Source organism: Cariama cristata, unplaced genomic scaffold (assembly GCF_000690535.1).
Source record: "Cariama cristata isolate BGI_N322 unplaced genomic scaffold, ASM69053v1 scaffold20682, whole genome shotgun sequence".
Classification (NCBI taxonomy): Eukaryota; Metazoa; Chordata; class Aves; order Cariamiformes; family Cariamidae; genus Cariama; species Cariama cristata.
The window spans coordinates 42,186-60,254 of NW_009602420.1; the positions used below are offsets into that span (position 1 = coordinate 42,186).

At 39.8% G+C, this 18,069-nt stretch overlaps 1 protein-coding gene across 1 annotated transcript in view; it reads right to left on the bottom strand.

The window, feature by feature from the left end:
* The window catches only part of FREM1 (FRAS1 related extracellular matrix 1), a 64,010-nt gene that overhangs the window by 23,048 nt on the left and 22,893 nt on the right, over positions 1-18,069 (bottom strand). The window contains exons 18-25 of the mRNA XM_009694763.1: positions 16,159-16,356; positions 14,718-14,903; positions 13,575-13,771; positions 12,538-12,766; positions 10,804-10,948; positions 7,386-7,527; positions 5,795-5,990; positions 4,766-5,030 (exon numbers count right to left, since the gene is read on the bottom strand). Of these exons, the coding sequence (XP_009693065.1) occupies positions 4,766-5,030; positions 5,795-5,990; positions 7,386-7,527; positions 10,804-10,948; positions 12,538-12,766; positions 13,575-13,771; positions 14,718-14,903; positions 16,159-16,356 (1,558 nt within the window). The remainder of the gene's footprint in view (positions 1-4,765; positions 5,031-5,794; positions 5,991-7,385; positions 7,528-10,803; positions 10,949-12,537; positions 12,767-13,574; positions 13,772-14,717; positions 14,904-16,158; positions 16,357-18,069) is intronic.

Consider the following 18,069-nt stretch of genomic DNA (forward strand, 5'->3'; position numbering starts at 1 on the left):
GGTTTTTTTCTGTTCACTGTTACAAGCCTTTTGTACCCAATAGCCCCAAAACTATCTAAAAAACCAAGCTGGAAAAAGATCCATCCTTGTCTCACTTCATGGGTTTGTTTAGGCACTAACTGTATCTCTAAACTTCTATAAATTCAGAGGAATTGATTTATGTTTCTTTACGAAACTCTAGTAAGGTTTCACTGAAATACTAAGAGTCTGTAGGAGATATTGGGCAGAACTAAACAGGTTGCTAGGCTAGTTTTAAAAATGTAGATGTCATATCACATATTTATCAATGAGTCAGATCTGCAAAGTTCTTATTCCATGCTGGGAATTTCCATTAATAGTAGCATAGTTTCTTATAGTTCTCTCTCAAGCAATAATATTTCTTTAGATAAACTAAAGATTTGATTAGGCTCTACAGTTAATCTTCCTTTCCAAAACAGAAGAAAGGTAAAGGTGCCCAAGGGTGGAGAGAAAATCTGCTGGAAGCTGTGCTGGTTTTGGCTGGGGTAGAGTTAATTTTCTTCATAGTAGCTAGTATGGGGCTATGTTTTGGATTTGTCCTGGAAACAGCATTGATAATACAGGGATGTTCTTGTTATTGCTGAGCAGGGCTTACACAGAGCCAAGGCCTTTTCTGCCTCTCACCCCACCCCACCAGTGAGTAGGTTGGGGGTACACAAGAATTTCGAAGGGGACACAGCTGTAACAGCTGACCTTAGCTGACCCAAGGGATGATCCATACCGTATGATGTCATGCTCAGTATATAAAGCTGGAGGAAGAAGAAGGAAGGAGGGGACATTCCAAGTGATGGCACTTGTCTTTTGAAGTAACCATTACACGTGATGGAGCCCTGCTTTCCTGGAGATGGCTGAACACCTGCCTGCCGATGGGAAGTATTGAATGAATTCCTTGTCTTGCTTTGTTCGTGCTCACAGCTTTTGCTTTACCTATTAAACTCTCTTTATCTCAACACGTGAGTTTTCTCAGTTTTACCCTTCCAATTCTCTCCCCAATCCTACTGGAGTGGGACTGACCAAGTGTCTGTGTGGTGCTTAGTTGATGGCTGGGGTTAAACCGTGACAGAAGCCTACCAGCTGTGTATGGGCCTTTGCTGTACATGTGACAGCATGTTCTGCAGAAATTTATTACCAAATTTAGTTGTGGATAAAAATAAAGAGAAAACCAATCTTTTAGCCTCCAAAATTCATCTTAGTTTTCCTTGTCAAGATTATCACTTAAGTATTTTTTCTGAAAGCAATTATATAGTGCATTGTCGTGCCTGTAACAAAAACTTTTGAGGGTGTATGAAACTAAAAATTGCTTTGAAAATGTCTCACAAACCTTCATGTCTCATCACCATATAGTACATAAGAGTTATCTTTCTTTCTACGGAAGTTTCTGTGGTTATGCTGCATAGTACATGCAAAAGCATCTTGGAGGGTGGTTTTCACCCAGGTTTGTTCTGACTGAGCCAGCACAGAGTCTGCTTTGCAAAGAGATTTGCTTGTGGTAGACTATTCACATTCCCTGACCTTCTTTTTGCTCCTGCCCTCCTCCAATGCCCAGTGCTTTGAATCCACATAGTTACACTTAAGCAGTTGATCTTGTATGGGACAGTATCATGGGACAATTGTTTCAGACAATATGAGGGCCAGTCTAGCTGGCTGCTTTCCACCTAGCATGCTTCTAATGTACATAAGTGAAATGGGAACTGGTTGGCACATTCTACCTCCTCTTGACTGCAGGCCTCAAAGAATATTTACATAATTACAGGATCAGAACTTGGCCTATTGGTGTGCACCTTGAATGTAAGTGACCCTCAGTAGGTCATGGAGTGGCCTACTGTGTCACACAGACTGTCCACCTAAAACTCCTCACTGCCTTCACCAATGATGGATGATTAGGGCTTCATCAACTTGTAACCTGGCAGTATGCCATGAAACAGATGGGAATGAGCATAGACAGACCAGGGACTATATAGCAGTTAGAAATATGTGTACTGAGGATGGTATTCCCAGCTGGGAACCTAGAGACGTCTGTCTGCACTGGCCTAATGCTATTGTGCCAATGGTAAAAGGGTTGTGCTATTAGTAATCTAGCTGAAATCAAATACTAAACTAGAATAATGAGGATAATACTATGATAAGTCAAAAAAAAGGCAAACCACATTCAGTCAAGACCTTAACTATCTCTCAAAAAGTCTGGAACATTGCAGCAGAAGTGAGTTTCTTCTAGTTCTTTTGATGGCTTTGGTTTCATTTGGATGATGTCTCAAACAATATTTAAGTAAAAGACTTAGATAATTCAGTTCATGAAACTAATGATTTATCCAGTCTTCTACAGAATACCATATAGGAGCAAATGTCCTGGTTACATACACCAGACTGAAATTTACGATATAAATGTAGTATGCCACTTGATTTCACAGATGATGAAGCTGCCCGTGTCCAAGATGTCACTTTTTCTGCAGTTTGGGAGATTTTGATTGTTTATTTCTGGTTTATGGCAGTTTCATCTTTTCCTTAGGAATGGAGAGCCGCCAATATTCTCCTCACACTGATGAAATTTAGGGAACAACTCTCAGGCACAGTTAGGAGGACATGTTGCATGGTTTGATTTCACCGTTACCAATGTTTGATGCTTTCTGCAGTTTGATGGCAACAGAGTTGGCTGTAGGACATACCATCTGTCATGGCATTTAAAAGATAAAAATGGAATCATAAATAGTGCCAGCTCATTACAAAATCGAGCCAGCGTGTCAAAATGGAGGACATTAGCATGTTCTTTTAGTATCCTGCTGCCAGCATCTGATATCAGGTTGCTAATCACTTCAAGTCATCTGTCCAAATAAGCACTGCCAAATCTTTCTTCCAGGCCAGCAGCACCAAACAATACAGTTTAATTTATATCTGAAGGAAGTACTTCATTGGAAAGTAAAAATCTGACCAGTTAATCCCCGCCTCCCTGCCTATAATTACCCATATAATTAATGTAACTATTGCTCGTTTAAATAATAATAATAATATTATTCATGTGTCTACACAATATTTATGTGTCTACACAAACCCAAATTCTTTTCCAAATTATAACATCAAGAAACATCGACTATCGTGGTTAAAATAGTCACTGAATATCAGTATTTGTTAAAGTATCATAACCTTACTTTTATAAGGCTGACTTCCTAGTTTGGTTCTTAGCCATTGGCCTAAACAGAAGACATTGGGTTTATCCACAGGCACAGTTTCCCTAGAATTGTTTGGTCTGCTTTCATTAGTGTGGTGTAGAAGTCGTAACTGATGCAAGCCATTCCTACACTGCCCAACCTAGGGTTGGCATGACTGCAACCTTACTTGTCTAAGCTAATTCTAGTTTTGGTCATAGTGTTTCACAATTGAGAAACATAAAGCCAGAGAATATTTGTTCACTTTTTCTGTTACGACAACAAGTGGATCAGCCAAATCTCCTAATTAGAACTTCACCACATTGAATTTAGTAGAAGGGATAATTTAAAATATTACAGCTGAGGATAGTTCCAAAATTACTTTTGGTTTAACTTTAGATAACGTCACCTGAGCTGCCCTGGTGTCATAGAGAGGTTTATTTGATGCCTCCATGCCCCGCTTGCTTGACTTTCCTGAAAAAAACCTCTCAAACTGGATGACGCAACATGTTCTTGAATCTTCATTTTGCAGGAAAATGCCATTCAGATCAGGAATCTCTTCATAACAGAGTGTAAAAAGGGGTCTTTTCGGAATTACAATTCTTGGGAGCTAAATCCTTCATTTTTCTTAGTCACAAATGAAAAAACAATAAGCTTTTAATTTTATGTGGAAAATTTGAATTTTACAGAAAGTCCATTTTCTGTCAAAAGCTGTTTTCAGAGGAAATTGCCAATGCTAGCAAGAAGTTAGCATTCTTCCTTTAGAAATAGTTCACTTATTTCTGAGCTTTTTTTTCCCCTGAATTTGGTCTCTTTTACAAAACTATCCCCGAGACTTTGAGCAACAATACATCTACTCTGTCTTTACCTGGTGATACCTCATTAGATCATTCCACTCTGTAACCAGGGAAGGTTCATTTAAGAACAAAATAATATTCACATTAGGAGTGCACCTAGTCTAAGCTAGGCTAAGGGGAAGGTTCAGAACCAGGTGAAAGTAAACTTAAATATCACTAGGCTGCTGAACTGGGCCTATAAGTAACCAGATTTACCCCAAAAATTGAATTGTCTACACGAATTTCTGAGCTATTGTGGTGTCAGAATAGAGAAGTGGACTGTTTTTCAGTATGTTCAAGAACTACTTATGGATTCAAAAAGCCTGGAACCGAATGAATATGATAAATAAGAATAGACAAGAAAGCAATTATTTAATACCTTGATGGGTCAGCTTTACCACATCCAGCTGTAGCAAGAAACCAAAGGAAAATTCCACAAAGTATGTTCTTAGTCCTTCTCACCCCACTTAAATCTCAACAACTGTGTATGTTTGGGTGCTGTAATAATATTGAAGCTAGTATCAGTGAGTGAATGTGGTTCTGGCTACAGCTTCAGCATCAATGAGAAAATGCATTTATTACCAAAGTGGTCACGACTGTGTGTATGTAGTAGAAGTATCTTTGCTATATAAATATTGAGAATTCCCACAGAACTTACATGTCCTTTTAATAATTTGCTTGGAGTTTTTTCGTTTGTTTTGTGTTGTGGGTTTTTTTAAATACCCAAGACATCTGACGGGAAAAGTTTGGGGACTGGGTGTTATGCCTTACCTGAATGTATCTTCAAGAACAACTGCCTTTGTGTTGTGAACATAGCAGACTATCTGTCTTGCTACATCCATTTGACTGAAGCTCGTAATGGAGGTGCCAGGATAGCTGACGTACTCTATTTGTCCATACTGGGGTGGGGAAGTTATCACATACAGGAGCTCCTCTGGCTTGTCAGTACCATCCAGTGCAAGGAGGACATCAGTTGTAATGTAGCCCCGATCCCCTTTTGGCACTCTAAGAGGTTCTACGAAAACAGCGATGTCTTCTGCAGGATGGACAAAACAACACTGAAATAGTCATATTGAATTGTAAATTGATCTCTATGCACTATTTAGCCACATGCAAGCCATCACCAGTAGAAAAAAATCATAGGATTGTAGGATTATAGGGAAATTTAGGCTGGAAGTGACTTCAGGATGTCTCTAGTCCAACCTTTTGCTCAAATCAGAGTCAGGCATGAGATCAGCCATAACCAGGTTGCTCAGGACTTTCTCCCATAGGGGCTTGAAAACTGGCAAGGGTGGAGGCAACACAACTTCTCTGAAGCCTTGTTCCAATCTTAGGATTGTCAGATTAACTTGGTCTAATTTAGGTTTCTGATAAGGATGCGGTAAATGAAGAGAGACTGTAAGACTAGAGCTTAAACCTGAGAGACAGAGCTGTTCTTGAACAGTGTTTTGCCTACCTTATTACATTCTTGCCATTTTTCTGTGCTTTGATTTATTCAGACATAAAGCTAATTTCAAAAGGATATTTTCAACTCTATTTGAAAAGTAGCTGGGGGTCCTGGGAGGCAAGGTGCAACACATTGCCTTAGGCAGAACCTTTTCAAATCCCAGGACCACATCTTCACCAGCAGGAACATCAAGGGTCTGGCCAGCAGTGAAATCCAAGCAGACAGACTTTCCGGATCTGCAGAGAGACTTGCCAAGGGCCTATATAGGGCTCAGGAAAGGATCAGAACGTGTGCCTAGTCATGTTTGTTTCAGAAACAGGCACTGTAAAACATCAAGTCTGGCAGATCTTTACCCTTTTCCATGTCCTTGATATTTATGTAGAAGTCCACAGCTGGGGATCTGTTGTACCCATCCCACAGATAAAATGTGAAGCTGTCTTGATTCTTGGACCCTATAGCTCCAGTATGGACATATCTCACAAGGTTCATATCCAGTTCTTCCTGAGTGCACTTCATTCCAGTTTGGAGAGTCATCCAGCCTTGGCCTACCTAGAAAGAACAGACATCCTTCAGACAACAGATAGTCTCCCATGCATCCTCCGCATCTAATTGTGCTTCTTTACGGTTATGCAGACTGTTAGTGGCATTTTCCTGGCTTCCCTTCTAGGCTATAGACTCTTTCCTCATAGTAAGTTTTGAAGGGCAGGAAATAGCTGGAGTTGTTCCCAAGCAGCTGTAAGGCTGGAGAAGATACAGTGATCCAGAATAAAATGGAGTAAATGGAGTTTAGGCACTTTTACTCCAAGAAATAAATTTCTCCACACTTCTCAATGAGACACAAACAAAATGGAAATGAAATGGTTCCTGACTCAGCTTTTGTTTTCTATTTCTTAATTTCACAAAGCTGCTCCTGGTTCTATCAGAAACCATACCTAAAGGGATATCAGAAATGAACCTGTGGGGCACTTCAGGGAAGCACAGAAATTTAGAGCCCCAGAGGTCCTCTGGTGGAAAAATGTGAATTGCCTAATAAAATTTCCTGCTTTTCTGAAGATAGCATGGTGCCCTATATTGGACTGACCTGTGTATTTGACATTTAGCCTGCGGTAACAGTGTCACTAGCTTTGGAGCAAAGGTTGTCAAGGACAGAGAGATCAAAGACACGCGGGTGCCCTATGTGTTCAAACTGTCGGACTCCAGCCAGTAGCTGACTCTCACCCCGGTGTGTGGGACCCGTTTAATTCACAAGTCTCATGTGACCACAGATCCTTGCAGGGATCCAGCATCAAAATACTTTACAGGCTCACAGGTCTTGGAAAAATTTTTTTTCTATTATGTATGCATGCAATTAGAAGAGGCATTTTTTTCTGTCTTTGTTCCTGTGGTTTATCTTTGATCAATAGACGGTCATCTTTCCTTGCAATTCTAATCTTATTTTCTGCCTTCCCCTTGCTATTTCTTTTCCATTTTCTTCCTTTTTTCCCTTCCTTCCCTCCATACTTTTCTTCTAACTCATGATTTATTACTCACTCTTTCACACACATCTGCCTCCATTCTTGCTGAACCTTGAAGTAACTGAAATAATGGCTTACTTATCACTTTTTTTTGATCAAGGGCTTGTCCCTGGCCATGTCCCATCTTTGCTGCTTGATCTTCCCCATCTGTGGGCTGATTCTCCCAGCACCTCTCTCCATTGTCATCTCAGATGATCTGCCATGCTTTTCACCCTTCCTCTCCTCCTGTTGAGGACCTGGTCTTTAGTGTCAAAGCCTCTGGGACAGCATCATTGTTTGGTTCAAACACTCTTTCAACAATCAAACTGGCCACAGCCATCTGCTTTAAAACATGACAGGCATGTGGGAGAAAAGGAAGATGAACTTCATTCTACCCTAAAAAGAGAGAGTTTTTTGCATGCCTGCTTTTTGTTGAAGTACAAAGACTAACCTTGAGCTGAAGCTGACCGTTTTCTGGAATTCTTTCAAATAAGTAGTAAATTCTCTCCCTGGGGGTATCTTTATCTTCCGCTGACAGAACAGCGCTAGAAATGATTCGAGTTTCACCCATGTTCACCTCTATATCATCCTTCCTGCAAAAATTAAAAGCCATGTATTGATGCAATAAAAGATAAGCAACCTTTCCAACACGTAATTTCTCTGCCAGGAATATGGATTACCCAGATGCTGAGTGAAATGGCAACTGCATAAAGAACGGAAGAAGGGTGCCTATTTCAGTTCAAAACAGAAAAAAGGCAAACAAGGTAGACCAGCTTCTCCTTACAATGGTCAAAAACAACAAAGCAGGGACCTACAACAACCTGGGATTTACCATATCTGTCTTCTTCCCTGGGGCCTTATTCCACTTACCCTCATACAATTTATAAGAAGAAGGCAAACAGTATTATATGTTACTGGTACTATAGACCATAGCAATACTGGCTCTAATGAACTGATTTTTCATTAGAGAAAAGACTGTCTTTCAAATGACTAGTCTGTCACTGCTCACCTTAATCTTCAAGAGACACTACAAAGACCTAACTGCCTTCTTCCCTACGCTCCCCATTGCAGACTCAGAAAATTAGGTTAAGGCCATATGTTTCTTGGCAGCAACGGCCATCACTAGCCACAAATAAAATTTGAGGCAACTCTGGGGGAAAAATTCCCCCATAGTTTGAAATTCATGCAAAGTCTTGCTCCAGGATGATTCTCAGATCATATCTCCTCTGTTTCCATTCTCAGCTAGCAACCATCCTTCAGTTTGCCCCTGCACACCCGGCTTTATAATTTTGCTGTTAGCTGTCTTACATTTTCGCAATGTAGCACCCAAACAGTATTATTAGACTATACAAAAATTTCAAGGAAATTGGATGGGATTCAGCATATTCAGTCACCCCACGGATGGGACCTGCTCAAGCTAATTTGCCCAGGGGATATGGAGCAAGTTGGAAAAGGACAAACTCTTTAGGCGTTTGGGCAGCTAAGCTCTGGCTGGATGCAACTGAGCATGTGCAAGCCATGCTGTTTCAAAAAGGCCAAATACAGATAGATTTTTACAAGAATTGCTAAAGACACATTCTTCACATAACAGCCCTTTCCTTTGCCAAGCCACAAATGCCTGCTCCAAAGCAGAGTGACAAGTGAGATTTCCAAATAAGTTGTGATTTTGAGTGATTTTGGAAAATACATTTATTATTCTCAGAAAAATTGTAGATTTTTTTCCCAAAGTTTCATATTCAAACTGATATAGATAGGAGGCATAGAAATTTCATGTTTGGCAAACTGAGAAGCAAAGAAAATGGAGTTGTATGACAAAGTACATCAAGTCAATTAATGACAGATCAAGCAACTTTAATGGTTTTCTCATAGCAACAATAAACATGCTGGAACTAGGCAGACAGAAAGTCCAGATGTCTGACACAAAGGTTGTATGAGCCAGGAAGAAAAGTTTCAAACAAAAAAAATAAATGAAGATAAACACGTTTAGCTACACCCCCTGGATGCTGTCTAATTCCGACTCATTTTTCTGCATAGCCATTTATTAAGTCCTTCTATCACCCACATGTCTTATCTTGAGAAGAAGCTTTCAAGTGGAATGAGTGAGGGCCTTACATTCCCCAAGGGCACTCCTTGCTACAGGACGCAATCCAAGAGATAATAGACTGAGGTTTTGGCATCATTGTGAATAAAAGCCACAGTTTGCCAGCCAAAAACATCTCATCCTGGATTCTCCAGTCTGTTGGCCATAGGTAATGGAGATGAGAGCTGAAACTCCCTGAGGTGGAAAGGTGTCTCCAGATCAAAAGGTGAGAAAAATCTTACAGGTATTGGCAAATGTTCACCCATAAAACACTGCAGTGGCATAAGGGAACTCCTACCCCACAGCAAAGATGTGGTGACTGAATATGACAGCTAAACCACTTCAGAGCCAAACTGAACATGTTTGCTTAAAGCAGTACTGTTTAACTACTGGCAGTATGCTGCATCTCAGTGGAAGAGCAGCAGGCAAGAAGCAGTAACTTCTTATAATGAAATAGCTATCTTGCAAGTAGATGGCTCACTATGTGCTACTGTTCACCATAGGAGTGGCAAATTATGAGATCTAACATCGCAAGACAAGGCAGCAACAGTTTCTGGATCCAGCTGGGAAAACCTAAAAACACTTGGCTTCTTGCAGTCCATCACCTTACTTCAGAGAGAAAGGATGGAAACAGACATATCAATCTTTAGCATGTGAGGAACAAGTAGGTAATTATCAGTAATTATCAATACATGATACGAATATATAAACCATACCTTTTACTCTAACTAGACGTGGACTTTCTCTCTTGTTAGCATGATGTGGTCCTTGGTAATTTTTCAACTATGAAACTAACATTTATTAATACAGGAAGCTCTACATGGTAGACAAAACATTCAAAATTCTCTGCAATGGGAAATGTAGGTCTGATCTGAAGGCAGGCCAAATATCCTGACGGATCAGAAATTCCCACTTCAGTAGCAGCCTGCTTAACAGGCTGCAAGTCATTTCCAAAATGCAAACTTTACAGGTTCGGAGCTATAGCCCAAAGCCTTTGGTCTCCCAGGTCCCCATTTGCCTGACTGGGTCTGGAAAGCAGCCAGGAGGATGGAAGCTCTGATGCTCTCTGGCAGGTCATCAGCTAAAAAATGGGGATCCCAAGGGAGAAACTCCTTGTTAAAAGTCCAGGATGTTCGACTCTCTCACAGCCAGCTGCCTATCTGCAAACGGTCCGCCACACAATTTCTGACCACATCAAATTCATTTATGACTCCTAGATTTGAAATGTAAGGGAAATTAACATGTACCTTTTCAGAAGCTGAATTATGGCTGAGGAATAGAGCTTTATAATAGAAAAGAAGAGAATCATTAAGCCGAAAGGCTTTCCCCCATGAGGCAAGGAGGCATCAACTTTGTGGATTCTCTCATACCAAAATCCAGAGCTGCTTTCAGAGAAGTGTTTCAGACAGGCGGTTGCCCAGGGAAGGGGAAAGCAAAGTAACTGGAGTCAGTACCATGGTGGTCAGTGACCAGCAGAGGTGTGCAAAGATCAGAGCTCTCTGGCGAACATCTTGAAGTAAGTTGTGAAAGACCCAACAAGTATGTGTGTGTCCCCCCTTTCTTTTCCTCTATTCTTTTAAATTGAGCAACATTAAAGCATGCCCCTCTTTCACGAAAAATGGTTTTGTTAAACAGACTGGTAGAGACCCACACAGAAACATCTGTATTGGCATAGTCTGTGCCTAGTTGTGGCATCCTCTCCCCATCAGTCACCGATTTGCTTGTGATCACTTTTGGATCATTTTGTCTGAACTCATCCCTCTGTCAGAGACAGGAACATGTAGCTTACTTGCTCAGCACTGGTGTCTCATCATCAACTGGAATGACCTTTACTGAAATGGTTCTGAGGATTTTATGTTTCCCGTCTGATAGCTGGATTTTAAAGCTGTCAGTGAGGTTTTCCGAATTGTCATGCATGTACATCAACTTCATTCCTATGCAGGGGGTGGGAAGAAGAAAAAGCAGAGAGAAAGTGGGGGAAAGAGAGAAATGGAAAGAACAAATAAATCTGACTCCTGCAAAATCTCTCACATCATTTCACTCTGCTTCTATCACCTTTCTTCCATCTCCCCTCCCTATATGCCCTTGTCACAGCAAGCTTGTTTCAGCTACCAGAGGATAAGCTTGGTGATCCACTGCTGTTCATTAATCTAACAGCATACTTTTAACTCAAAGACACCAGCCTGACCTGAGAAAGGAGTGACTCACTTCACAAAAAGGTCTCTGTCAATCTGAAGAAGGCACATTTCTTCTCCTCTTCTCATTCTGATTCATTTTAACAGGGACCATAGAAAGGGTGAGACTGTCAGGCAACACATTTCTGTGCCTTAAATAATCCTCAGGGAGCTTTAAACAAGTCTTAGGGAGGACAGTTGGCCTTGTGGCTACGACCATGGACGATCAGAAGATCTGGGCTAGAGGTGGTTTGGTCACCATTGTGGACAGGAAAAGAGAAAAGCCAAGCAATTGGAAGAGAGTCAAAAACAGGACTTGGGAAGGTTGAGAAATTTGGGGTGGGGAAATAATATTTCTGAAGGTTCATATTAGACAGGCAGAGAAGAACAATCTTTTCTTGGGTTTTGTGGGTTGAACTGCAACCTGAGTGGCAGGATTGGATTGATGTCCCTCTTTATATTGATAGACCCCGCATTTCACTAAATGGCCACAGTCTGTGGCCTGGAAGAATCCACCATATTCTTGGCAGTGTTAAACACACTTTTTGATTACATGTATTTGACAGAGCTTTTTTGCCTCAGAGCTGGTTAACTGATCATACTAAGCTATAAAGCCCCAGTTCATACCTTTATTGTTAGATATATGGAGGTATCATGAATGTATATATTGTGACCTTTCAAGATATAAAGGAGGCTTACAGGAAAGATAGAAAGAGACTTTTTACCAATGCCTGTAGTGACAGGACAAGGGGCAAGGTTTTAAACTGAAAGAGGGTGGGTTTAGAGGGCACATAAGGAAAAAATATTTTACGGTAAGGGTGGTAAGGCACAGGAACAGGTTGCCCAGAAAGGTTGTGGATGTCCCATCCCTGAAACTGTTTGAGGTCAGCTTAGACAGGGCTTTGAGCAACCCAATGTAGGGGCTGGACTAGACGATCCTTAAAGGTTCCTTCCAACTCAAACTATTCTATGATTCTGCGATCATTTAGAGCATGATCAGTTAATGTGTTTTTAAATCAGTCTCTTTATCTCTGTTGTAGGTGCTGTCAAACATTTTGAAATCTGTTTGCTGATACGTTACAATATTCCCTTTATTTATTTCAAGGCAGATGGCTTCCCTAGTTGTATTACTACCCTTTCTGACATCTAGGCTTCTCAGGGTGATTTTATTGCCAATTCCTAAAATCAATAGGCAGCATTAGCATTAAATAGATTAACTTCTATTCCTAACTATTATCTTGGAAATACACATAAGGCAACTGAATAAGTAAGTGATGAAGGTTTCTTACTGTGCCACTTTGCCTCATTAAAGGAATGAAAGACCAATGTCAGAAGAATGCTACACCTACCGTTCTTCAGCAGCTCCATGGAAAAGTCATCAACAAGCAACCCATGGCTGTGGTGGTCGTGGTTAATTAACTGTTTATAGTGTAGAATATCATTGCCATGAACTCCATTAATTAGGAACCCATACCAGGGCCTCTGCACAATCCCAAATACCAAATGGTCTTGGGGCACATCCAGATCAACCGCATTGATAACAGAGAGATCCAGCTCTTTCATCTCCCCCTCTTGAACCTGAACATGAAAGAAAAAATGTCCAATTATTTTACATAAAAAGAAATTATAGAATTTTGCCATGATTTCCTAAGTAGGGTATTTTTGTGTATGAGTGTATCTGTTTCTTCCACCCCTCTCCACTAGCTTTTGAACCAGCTACTGGTTTCAATCAATTTAAGAGATGTAGAGTAATAAATGGTTACAATGATGAAGACAGATGGTGAGATAAGGAGTTTGTATCTGCTTCAATTAATAGAAAAGCTGTTAGGTAAGTAAACTTCATATTAAGTGCTAGGGAATGCACAGAGGAGAAAGCCTTTAAATGCATAAATATATATAAAAATATAGATGCACATAAATTTATACACATACATGCACTTTTTACTTTACAGTAAGATTAGCTTATCCTGCCCTACCATGGTGGTCACAGAATTATTGTTTATATTAAAAGGAGTCTTCAGAGAGGGGAGAGGCTATGACAGGAATGTAAAAAACTCTAAAAAAAATTATAAAAGCGCTCGAGAAACCAGAAGCAGCATAAAGTTCCTTATGCTTTCTAGAAGACTTATTTGTTTAAGTAGTTGAACCTTTTTTTAATTTAACTGCAATTTACCAAACAGAGCTCTGCCTTGCTCCAGTCCCACTGAAGCTCTGTCTTACAAGTTTACTTGGGATTTAACTGGGCTGTTTCCTGAACTAGGCTAAACTACACAAAGTAAGGGAAAGATGCAGAAGAACAGGTGTCTAAACAATGTTCTTATTTATATTAAAGAATGTTTTCTGTTATAAAATAATTCTATGATAGGCATTTTAAGTCTTTCCTTACGGTAATATTCCTTGCTATGAATTCTGGGACTTCATCATTGGTTGGGTTGATCAGCACAAAAAATGGAGTCTCTGCTGAACGATGCAGCCCATCAGTGACATAAAGTACAAAGTGGTCTGCTGTTGGCTCCATTTGCATGTGCCTGGCTTGTACATAGTTTATGTTCAGGGCTTTCAGGTGCTTCAGCTGAAACGAAGCTAGAGATTTTAAAGAGATGATGAGTTAGCACAGTATTTTCCTGCCTTCTGGTCTTACATATAAAAAATTCTGAAACTAAGTCTTTCTTCAAAGGACAAATAACTTGTATTTTATAACTTCTCAATCATTTTTTTTTGGCTGAAAGATTTACACTGTACATGTTACTGCAGGACACATGCCCTTCCCCTGAAATAAAAATGCATCCTTCTTCTTGTGGGATGGTGCAACTTCATGCTTCTCAATTCAGTCTGCAGAACTGAGCCCAAATAAAAAGACCCAAATAACAGGCAGGAAAAGGTCTGAGGTCTAAGTAATTACAGTGATTGTTATTTGACTGACGGACCAGCAAAATGGGGACAAAAAGGCTCAGTGATTCTGGGTGTCCAGCTGTAGACAGTGGTAAAAGCTGGTAGCATTACAGAGCCTGCCACAGTCTGTTCTGCTGTGAACAAAACTGCCTTATGATGTTTGAAGGCAGATAAGGGAAGAGACCCAAGTCAACCACCATCTCTATCACTTTTGTAGCTTTGCCTTGGAAACTAACATGGGACCTAGGCTTTTCAAATTCTCAGCTACAGCATTTAATTGACAGAAGTATAGGTGAAGGGAAGCATGGGAGCCTTGCGTGGGGGAGTAAAGCTGGAGGAGGAGAGAGCAGATTAATGCCTCATATACCCACTTCTAATAGATTGCAGCTGGAATGCATAAAACAAGGATTGGCTTGTTTACTTCAAGTGCCAATTCCTCACATTTGCAGAGCTGCAGTCTCCCTTTGAACTCCTCCCACACAGTCCCACTGCTCTTCATTTGCCAGCACCTGCCTTCCTCAATAAGCTCGTATTAGTGCACGCACACCTGCAGCTGCTTCGCCTGAGCCGGCCGCACAGCCCTCCACAAGCCCTCTGAATTTCATCTGCTTGATTACCATACATCATTAACACTTACCTATACTTATACCAATGTTGCTTTTCTCAAACCCAGGGGAAGGCAGTATATTTTCAATGTAACCAAACTGGGGAGGAGAAACCAAGACAAACTCTAAATCATCTGCAGTGGTGTCGGGGTCAGTGGCAAACAAATGGTTGGTAGTAAGGGCTGCTGAGGACCCCTCCTCCACCACAAACCTTGCACCTGCACACAAACAATATAATAAGCATTACTGCTTATTTAGCTCATTTTACTGTTGTTTTTGTTAACAAGAATGGAAATAATAACTAAGGGGGAAAGACAACAAATACTGAGTTACTGAGGGGTTTTGATTTTGGCTTTTTTTTTTTTTTTTTCTCTGCTTACACCATCAACTCTATTTTGCCATCATGTAAGTAGAGAGGAAGGGGCTCATGAAATTATTTTGCTGGTAAGTTATTAGGTATGGTTTATGTGCTGCTCAAAATCAGTTGTTACCTCTGTTTGTCAGAGCATTAATTACATGAGGGCTGTTACGAACTGCTCATAATGAACAATTTTTCATGCATCACTGCTTAATTTCCCTGCTGGGACAATGCTTCATTTCCAGAACATTACTTGGGTGAAAGCCTGCAAATTATAAAACCGCTCATACATACGCTTAAATACTCTGTAAGATATGTAACATATATGTGATGCTTACAAACAAATTACATTGAAAAAGACAAGCATACAGAAAACATACCTTTAATATGTATACTACAAACCTCATCCAAAGCCCAGCATGTCAATGGAAATTTCACACAATAGGCTGCTGTTGGACTAACAGTATATTACCAACACTATGTCCATTTTAACTGAGTATTTTTTATCCTGAAGAGTACTAGTGAAAATGTAGCTTCACATCTATTAATTTGATTTGTTACATATATAGCCTAGATTTGCCTTTATTCACTAACAAAATTAAATATAGGTAATAAAAGATTCTCTCCCTTCATATAAGGGCTAGACTCTAAATTTCTATTGTATACTTTACATATCCAAAGATAGATAGCTATTTATGCTTGGATTTGCATTGTATAAACCTGACAATTGTCTGGACCTAAGTTCAGTTCAGGGACAAGATATTGATCACTTTTACACAGACATAACTTACATATGCAGCCATGGACATGTATAGATGGAGGGGAGCAGATTTGAGCACTCTCATCTCTAACCACATGATTTAAATATGCAGCTGAACAGCCACAAGCAGTTACTCATACTTGCACCTGCAGCTGAATTTGGTGGTTGCACTGTACTAGCAAAAGAAAAACAAATATTGATGGAAATTCTGATCCAAAACTTCTGTATGCTGATCTCAGCTGACTCTTTCTGATGCTAAAAAACAGGCAATCAAACAAATAAAAACCCTGGATCTTTAGCCATTACAGTACTGCATAACCCACATTATAATGCTATAGTGAGAGGAAGCTTTCACCAGTTGCAATTGATGGAGGCTGGTTGTCCACTGGAAGTACAGTGATGTTAAGGTCATATACTGGAAATGGATTGTGAAGCGGAACTGGAGGAGGAAGAGGTCCATCATAGCAGCAGTGTTTCACATCTAGGCTAGCCTCACCATCAGAGACAATGAAGGTTAAGATCTCAATGGAAGGAGTCAGGCCAATCTCCCCACCTGGAAAAAACACTGCAGTTCAGAAGAAATGTTTTACCAAAGCTTCATGAAGAATAATTTTGTATCCTGCAAGGACAGTGTGCAGTATTCGAAGTCAGAAGAAAACAGTAGCAAAATTACTAGAATTCTTAATTCTGGCTGGTGGGGGTGCTGTTTGGTTAGGGATTTGGTTTGTTGTTTGTAGTTAATTTTAACCAGCTCACTTCTAGAATAAAAGGGTGCAGAAAATTATATAATTAAGTTAGTATTACTAATAGTTACTATTATTGCAACATTATAATATTATCTTGTAATAAAATTGCTAATGGTCCTTATGATTCTGTTCTTTGTGCACTAAGGCATATGCAAAATGTTCATTTGTGCAGAAAGAGAGTTCTGGAAGAATGTAGGAAAAAGATCTTTCTTTTATATATATACTCTTTCCTTGACAAGTGGTAGTATCCCTGCTTTTCCAGAAGAAAACATTTTTGCATACCAAGAAATGCATGTATTCTATATGAATCTTATTCCTACAAAATGGACTGTAACAAGGACTGTGCTTTGTTACTGTACTGTATATTATGCCTATATGTAATCATGTTCAAATATTGGCTGATACAGCACAGACTGGGAACTGCCACCCCTCACAAGAAACACCTGTGACTGTATTCCAGTTCTCAGCACTTCTGGCAGCCTGTGTCTTGCATTGCTGCAAGTTCTTACTAATAAGCATGCTTGCAGAGGAAAGGCAATGACTCCCACCGTCCCTTGCGATATCTACTGGCAGCACATTTAACTGTAGAAATTTGGGAATGAAAAACACAGGCACTGCACCCTTGAAGGTCAGCTTTTACCTGTTATTGCCTCTGCAAAACCCTGCTGTTGAAATAATGTTCCTGGTATCTTTAGGATGCTGAAGAAAAGTTTGTTATGGGTGGCCATAATCAAGTACTTCCTTCTCTTCTCAAATACCAGCTGTCCACTTTAGAGAGTGCCAAGCCTGAAAATACCACATATATTCTCCATGCTAGCACAAAATTACAGAGTAATTACACAGAAAACCAGAACCTTTGAAAAAAAAAGACTAAAACTGTCACCAAAAACATAGAAAAGAGAACCCCTTTAATGCTAATGAAAGGATGAAACTAAGTAGGAGAGGGGGCTAACTGGCCCTTGATTTCTGTAAGTAACTAAAATAAAAAAGTATTTTTGGATTTTAACAATAAAACCACAAAATAACATCTTTTTAGCACTGTGGTTCTCTTAAAAAGAAATCTGAATATCATTTATCTTGTGATATAGAAAGACTACAAACTATCCAAAAGCAGATATCCATCTAGATTGGAGAGACAAGCAAGAAATACCTCAGGTTGTTAGCAGTTTTCTATTAAAACTCAGCATCCTCCTTTACAGCATTACATTATTTTATCTAAACATGACTACAGAAAAAAGTTGAAGGTTTTTTTTTAAGTCACGAAAAAAATAAAAAGACTCTGTTCTGTATCTAATTTAATAGTAATTTTGCCAAAAAAGCCCAAGATATTTTATCAGCAACAGTGAAAGAGATCCTGCAGGATTATGATGCTTTCATGTAATTGTTCTAATATAATTTTCAGTTCAAATAGGGATTTGGAGAACACATTAAAACATTTGGTAGTTGTGTATTATCAGCGCTCTTTCGAAGCCAGGTTATTTTTTTCCCTAGTCACAACATGTGGTTTCTCAGCAATTCCT